The sequence below is a fragment of the Amaranthus tricolor genome, chromosome 17 (genome assembly GCF_026212465.1).
Source record: "Amaranthus tricolor cultivar Red isolate AtriRed21 chromosome 17, ASM2621246v1, whole genome shotgun sequence".
In the NCBI taxonomy this organism is placed as follows: Eukaryota; Viridiplantae; Streptophyta; class Magnoliopsida; order Caryophyllales; family Amaranthaceae; genus Amaranthus; species Amaranthus tricolor.
The window spans coordinates 9,367,717-9,375,858 of record NC_080063.1 but is presented as its reverse complement, the minus strand read 5'-3'; the positions used below and the strand labels follow the sequence as shown (position 1 = coordinate 9,375,858).

The window sequence follows — 8,142 nt, the reverse complement described above, 5'->3', positions numbered from 1 at the left end:
TTTCCATTGTATTCACTTGATAATCCCTAATTTATAGATTATAATTCATCACCATATTTAGAATTTCATTATTAAATTATTAAAATCTGTAATATACATTTGTTTTGTTGATACTTAATGCAAAGGATGGTTTTCTGGGGTTGACCGGTTGTGAGCCCTAATCTTATTGGAATCCCTTAACATTTACTTACAATTTATTTTCTCAATCCTTAAACTTAGCCACCCTTTTCATTTTATCGCCACCCCTATTTTAATGAAATGACGAAAATGCCCCTAGACTTAAAATTTGTGTAACACACTTCAATCTCACTCAATAACACTTTTATCACTCTAAAAGCACTAAATTCAAACGTAAAATTTGTGGAGTTAAAGCTAAGGAAAACAAAACGTGAAGAACAAATCGAAGTAATTTTTAATCGAATTTCTTATGAAAATTAAAAAAAAAAAAAAAAAAAAAAAGAACCAGTCGCACGTTTTGTGCGACTTGCATTTTTAATTTTTTTTTAAATATTAATATTTATGTTATTAATTAGCAATAATTAATATTTATGTTAATAAATTATATTTGTAATAAAAATTAATTTAATATTATTTTTATTAATAATAATTAATGTTTCTGTTCATAAATTATGTTTGTTAATTAATTATTATCATTACAATTTTTTAAAAATTAATTATAATGATAATAATAATAAAATTATATTAATAATTATTAAATGATATAATATATTAATTAATTGTTTGTTAATTTAACTTATTTTTAAGTGTTTATTATTTGTAATAATTTTTATTTGTTATTATTTTGTTAAATGTTTATTATTACAAATAATAACAATATTTATGAAATTAATAAGTTAAATTAACAAACATTTAATCAATATATTGTATTATTTAATAATTATTAATATAATTCTATTATTATTATCATTATAATTAATATAAAATAATAATAATAATAATAATAATAATAATAATAATAATAATAATAATTAACAAACATAATTTATGAACATAAACATTAATTATTATTAATAAAAAAAACTATTAAATTAATTATTATTACAAATATAATTTATTAACATAAATATTAATTATTACTAATAATAACATAAATATTAATATTTAAAAAAATTGAAAATGCAAGTCGCACAAAACGTGCGACTGGAGCTTCTTCGTGTTTTTTTTAAATTTACATAAGAAATTCGATTAAAAATTACTTCAATTTGTTCTTCACGTTTTGTTTTGCTTAGCTTTAGCTCCACAAATTTTACGTTTTAATTTAGTGCTTTTTAGAGTGATAAAAAGTGTTATTGAGTGAGATTGAAGTGTGTTATACAAATTTTAAGTTTAAGAGCAGTTTGGTCATTTCAATAAAATAAGGATAGCGAGAAAATGAAAAAAATGAAGATAAAATAAAAAGGATGGCGATAAATAATAATGCCCTTTATTTTTTTTGATTTTGTGCGTTACACTGTTGATGTTTAAGTGTTGTGGGTATTGTTTTTAGCCCTAATTAGTTTTTTTTTTTCTTATTTTAGATGTATTGTTGAGTTTTTTTTGTTTATTAGTAATTTAAGTAAACTTTTGTGAGTATAACTATTGTGTGTAATTTTTATTTGATTTGTTGAATTAATACGAAGTAGATAAGATTATAGTTGTTAAAATTGACATCTTAATTATAATCGTTTAAAGAGGTAGAATCGAATTCGTAGAATCGAATTGTAGGATCGTGAGGTTCCACAATTCTACGATTAACCTAAATTTTCTATTTAGTCACAATTATTCATTCCAAAAGTTTAAGTTTACGTATTAAAGTTTCATTCAATTGATTTTTAAGAATGAAATGGAAAAACAGTTAATGGTTATTTGAATCTTCATATCGATGAAGAGATTTATTTTTTTTAAATTATGATGTTGAATATTTGAATCGAACGAAAAATTAATGAAAGATGATACATAAGAAAAATTAATAAAAATTGTAGGATCGTAAAATCGTATTATGATTCTACCTCTACCAATTTTTATTTGTAATCAGAATCGAAAGATTCTATCAACGATCCAAATCACTCGTTTGTTTTTGGATCGTAAAAATTTGGATAAGATGATGTTTAAAAAGTATTTATTTGGAGGTGGAAAACAAAAAAAAAAAAAACAACGAACCAAAGAACTTTTGGAGAAAGAAAGAGGTGCTATGAATAAATTTGTATCGCATAATATAAATACACATGAAGTCCGTAAGGATATGCCTAGTGATAGTCACAATGACAATGCTGAAAATGAAAATGTGAATTATACACAAAATAAGGAATCTTTATTTAAGATCTTTTTATATTCTAAATATTAAACGATATGAGGAAATAATGGAGCAGCAAAATCATGATTAATTGTGTATTTACACGCTAAAAAATTTTCTAAATAGTGATTATTTAGGAATAACAAAAAAAAAAATAATACTATAAATAAAATAAAATAAAATAAAATCTTTAAAGTGTTTCTATTAAAAGGATAAATAAAACTAATTTACTACTTTCTTTTATAATGTTGTTTACCTATTCTTCCTCTTTACCCGCAATCGTTTATTGAACGATTCACAAATCAGAAAATCTACCCCTTCTATAAAGGCGGGGTACGAGGATTAACCTTATATAACCTTACGTGACATCTATACATCAAATTATTTCAGGACCTTCTCTCTTTAAGCTTTTTTTTTTTCTTTCTCTCTCGTAGACCTTCGAACTTTTTATTTCTCATCGCCATTATCAATCACCTTCTTTGCTCCTTTTTAGGGTTTTCTCTCCTTGGTATTTCTCGCAATTCTTTTTTTCTTCTTTCATACTTTTCGATATTTTTATTTATTTTTTTGTGATTTGATCAATTTGACAATTGATAATTTTTGGAATTGTAATTTATGAGTTTTTGTTTGAAATATTATGATTCTAATGTATTCTTTCATTTTAATAACTTGATGAATGATGTTTTGATTGTTGATCATTTCTTTTGGTTGTATGATTGCTGTTAAACTATTGTTTGCGGTTCTCTTCGATGATTTTCATTCTCTTTTATCGTCTGTTATGTATGAGTTTGACTTCAAATGAGTTTTTTTTTTATATGTAGTTTTTTGAGTTTTTCTAATTTATACACTTGGCGAATAATGTTTTCCTCTTTGATCTTTTCTCTTGGCTGTATGATTGCTTATCATCTATTATCTGTTCTCTTGATGATTACAACTCTGTTTTGTTTTAAAATTTCATAGAAAATTGACTATTAAATGAGATTTCGTGACCGAAAATTGTGCTTTTTGAATATAGGTTTGTAGTTGTTGATGTTGGCTTCTCTACTTTTATTTAATTTGGTGAAAAAAAGGAATTTTATACAAATTTTTGTTGTTAAATTTCACCTGATAACCTTGAATTTTTACTCCGACCTAATTTTATTGGATCATATACGCCTGTAAATCGTTAAAAAGGTGTGTAATTGTACCATTTTTAGTGATCACATCTTTCGGCACAAAAAACACATAAATTGACGATACAATGCCTATTGTATATGAAGATGAAGGAGCCATTTTCGTAAGTTTATTATTTTTAAAGGCCATGTAGTGTTATTTGGCATAAAAGTCACGTGGCTCTATTTATACATACCTCATCGAATATATTTTGGATGTTTTGAAAAATACAAATTGGATAATTTTAGTACAAATTGAGGGTTGATTGGTTAAAAAATCTAATTCTAGTGTTTCGTGAATTAGCTAGTTGAAATATCTTATTATTTTAAATAAAAATATTTTTTGAATAAGCTACTTATAGTGGCGGATTCAAAATCAGTTGGTCAAACCAGTTAATAAAATCAGCTGCTCTAATCTACCACCTCAATTAACTACTAGCTATCAGCTATTAGCCGTTTGCCACACCCCATTACCTATTGACTATATGTTTCTTGTTTACTCTTTGTTCTTAAAATATGCTTATTGTGAAAACATGAAGGTCATGTTCCATTTGTTTTTGCGTTGATATATTGAATAGTATAGTTTTGTTGATTATTCTTGGGTACTATGTTAGACATGGCTATGTGTCCAAGTATATATTTGGCTATTTGATGAAAAATATCCACGAGTTACAGTTTCACCCCTTGTAGAGTGTCTAAGTTTCATGGACCTTATAAAAGTATTTGATTTGAATGATGTTTTTGTTAGATAATATATGAATTTGCCTATTTCCTTCTATGATCCACTGTCTCTTATATCAATTGTTAGTCGCTTTCGCTTTTGCTTCAAAATTATGTATTTGGATTGTGTAATGGTAGTTGATATGACATTGCATTGTTTACATTGATGATTGAGGATGGTGTATATTGTGGATAGAAAGAAATTGAGTTACTGAAAGTCTAGACTCTTTTTTGGCTTTAGAGAGTTATGGGTTTGCTTGCTAGTTGTAAATAGGAATTTATAGTCATGTAACTGTCTACTCATCCCATTTTTCTTAACATAAGAATTTGTATCGGGATCTTAAAATAATGTAACCCTTTTCCTTCCTTCAGAACTTGCAATTGTAGTCATTAGCAATCAACTGCGTGAAATAAACTTTTTGTTTGTTTGGTGTGATATTTGGAACCTTATCTTTAATATGTGAAAGTGAAACCATTTTAGTCAGTTTTGTATATTGGGAATTAGTGGCCTTGGTTGATGGTTTTTACTTTCTCTGCAGTGTTTGTTACACACCATAATGAATTCCAGCACATCAACCTTGAATCCAAATGCAGCATCATATGTACCTCTCTTTAAAAGAGAAGTCATTAATGAGGATAAGTACTCTAAGACCATGTTAGGGAAAGTTGCTGTCTCTGATTCACATCTTACTGTAAATGACGACAAGCTAAAGGGTCAACAGGCTGATGCTGCTGATGGTTTGTCTTCAGAAGAATTTATAGAAAGGGACAATAAATATATGGATGAAGATTCAGAAATGGATCTAGCTTATCTCCAAATGATGTTTCCTGGCGTTTCTGATCAGTCTCTTGCTGATGTCTATGCAGTCAATCTGGGAGACTTGGATTCTGCAGTTGACATGCTGACTGACTTGGAGGTAAATCTCTTTTGTTTACTTGAAGATCTAGCCATATGGTACAATACATCTGCAACATCATCTTTCTCTTTGCTCTCTGATGCCACACTACTAGCATTACATCTAATTTTCACAAGCAGTATAACTGTTATTGACTTTGACTTTTGCCATTGGTTTTTTTTGGTCTGCAGTCGGCTGATAGTCTTCCGGATGCATTGGATATTGAACACCCTGAGGAACCAGTTTCTTCAGGTGAATGCTCATCTGTGAAGGCGATGACTGTAAATGTGACAGGTGAATCTAGCAGATCTGCTTCAGCCGTTGCTAACTGACCTTGGTTGAAATAATTTCTCGACAGCTTGTCTAACTTCACCTTGATAGCTGTGTAGAAGAGTCGATTAATGTTTGATGCTTGATGCTTTTTATTCTGGGAGAACTCTGGTGCTACCCTTATATTTGGAGTTGTATAGTTTCTGCTTGTTAGTCAAACAAGAATATCTTGGTTCTTTAGGGATTATTGCTTGGTTTGATTCGTCACTTGGCTCCAATTTGAAACAATTATAGCAGCAATTTTTTTCTGCTTGCCTTTTGAATATGGGGTGTTTTTCAGCAGTGTTATAATAGCAATGATTACTTATAATGTGTTGGAAATCATGAAGTATGTGATTCTCTTATCGAATTAAACATGATGTTAGTAACTATCAAGTGATATGTTGATCTAAAAAAGTGTAAACTATGTTTTTGAAAAGCAAGTAATATGATTTTGTTTCTATTTTTCTTCTTAATTGCTATTAATCAGCTGATTATTCTCTTGACTATCTGTGTAGTCTGTTGAATTTATAGTCAATATGAAACTTTCTTTTAATGCTTTTAATTAACAATGAATAATTCGAATTTTAGGTGTTGATTTCGTCATTGGTAACCTAGTAAATTATGTCCTGTTTTAAAAGTTATTTGTCGATAAAAGTTCAAAAAATAATTATAAAAACACAATACCCATCCTCCTTTCCCGACGACCGCCATCCCTTTTTGTTCCAGCGACCTTTTTCTCTTTTGGAAAAACACCTCATCCTTTAACACAGCCTCCAAGCCCTTTCCTATTCAGCCACCAACCTTCTTCCCGTGACCCAGTTTATTTCGTCCTTTACGCCATAACAAACTTCATGTTTAAATGATGGTTTTATTATACTTCTTCCTTCACATGACAAAAAGGGAGCAAACACAACAGTAGTGGACATACCTAATAGCATTGGTTTTCATATTCAACCCTATTGTAAATATCGATGATGATTTGAGTTGCTTTTTCTTAGTATAGTTAATTTTCATTAGAAAGCTACTAAAACTCATTTCTAATATGATTCAGCCAACATATACAATAATATATTTTCCATTCTATAAAAGCTCAATTATAATCAACCATTTTAGAAGCTTTAGGCTTGCAATCTATTCAATCTAACATCCTCAAAATAATCCTTCATGAAACAAAACAAAATATCCTTACTTTTATGATATGAGCAACAAAATAAGAGCGCGAATAAAAGGAAAAATATAAACAAGACAGACAAAAATAAAGCTAATTCGCTCAAAACTCGATTCAACTATTGACTTTTTTTAATAAATCCAACTATTATATTAGATCAAAAATTCTTTATTGAGACGGTTGTACGGGTAACGCCTAAAATCTTATCACCTGGGAAATGAACTTATTTGGGAAGGTTCACCCAGTATATTGGAAATCTGGACAAGGATTACCAGGAGGGAAAGGGTTGATATATTGGGAGCAAGAATAGAAATTGAAGTGTCTAGCATAATTGAAAATATCAAAAGATATGGGAAGATTTGCAGGGATTTGTGCAATTAATGAAAAGTAGAGACAACACAGTGTTTTGGGATGAATCTACTATAATCATCACTTTTCTAACAAACGCAGCCACGTAGAATTGGAAATGACTCACCTTTTCAAGAAAGCCACGTGGACTTGTGTAGTCCTTTTTCACACGAAAACCTAAGGGAATATGTAAAATAAAATTACAATATTATCACAAGGGCAAAAAGAGGAAAGAGAAGAGAAAAACTCAGAATATAAATGTTAAGTCAAGCTTCACATAGGAGGTATCTAATCTTCAATACTGCAAACATATTTACTCTCATTTTTATTGAACTTGAACAACATTTATTGAAGGGAATTAATTACAAGAACATCAGTTGTATAGAATTGATAACATTTATTCTATAAGACAAACTTCTACTTTAAAGAATTTAGGCCTCATGCCACAAAGAAGTCCTGACATTAATTCTCCAAGCTAAAAGCCACTATGCACTTAGGTAAGAGTTAATCAGGCGACCACTTGGGACATTTACTGACTTAAGCATCGGAGAAGGTCCTTGGAATCACATTTCGGTCCCTTCTATTACTTATGCAGGACTCCGTAACATTCAAGGTGACTTTATTGCAAGATTGGCTGATAGCAAAGACAAACCTTCAAACATCCAGCATCATCTTTCTGAAGATAAAATCTGAAGAGTTAATGCTGTATTAATTCATTAATTAATTGTATCCAATCCTAGACATGAACAATGGTTTTATGGTGATAGTATCTTTATTGGGCTCACCCATGTTCATTTAATGTCTAAAGATATAATTTTATAATAATTAATTACAGATTTCACTACTTATGTGGTCTATCTTATAGTCGAATGGTCACATATAGGATGATATGATATTATATACCTGATGTTTTGGTTGCGAAGAGAACAATCAACACCCTCAGTAAAGTTGAAGAGAATGTCTTTCAAGGTTCACAATGGTTATGAACAACTGGGGAGGATTGAGTTGTTTTTCCGGCTGCTTCACTCCATATCCTGCACAAGGTAGCAAACGAGGGCCAGAGAAGGGTCCTTCTCCGATGATAAAGTCAGTAGAGATTGTGATAGAACCACTGATACTACTTTTGAAGATTTAGAGTTATCTTTTTCTGATAGAAGAATGCTTGGTATTTTATGCAAAAAAATATCCTACCTTTGGTGATGCATGACATCATATATTTATAATAGTGGGCATTAAGAGGGGTCTCCCAAAACC

At 29.4% G+C, this 8,142-nt stretch overlaps 1 protein-coding gene across 1 annotated transcript; it reads left to right on the top strand.

Annotated features, from left to right (window-relative positions):
• Positions 1-2,594: 2,594 nt before the first annotated feature.
• Positions 2,595-5,838, top strand: LOC130804657 (polyadenylate-binding protein-interacting protein 5-like). The gene is made up of 3 exons (XM_057669180.1): positions 2,595-2,801; positions 4,704-5,081; positions 5,252-5,838. The coding sequence occupies exons 2-3, from the start codon at positions 4,722-4,724 to the stop codon at positions 5,390-5,392; spliced, it is 501 nt and encodes a 166-aa protein (XP_057525163.1). The 5' UTR covers positions 2,595-2,801; positions 4,704-4,721; the 3' UTR covers positions 5,393-5,838.
• Positions 5,839-8,142: the final 2,304 nt, after the last annotated feature.

Coding starts and splice junctions, on each gene's coding strand:
- LOC130804657 (XM_057669180.1), top strand. CDS start 4,722: ATGAATTCCAGCACATCAACCTTGAATCCAAATGCAGCATCATATGTA. Junction 5,082..5,251: donor ACATGCTGACTGACTTGGAG/GTAAATCTCTTT, acceptor TTTGGTCTGCAG/TCGGCTGATAGTCTTCCGGA.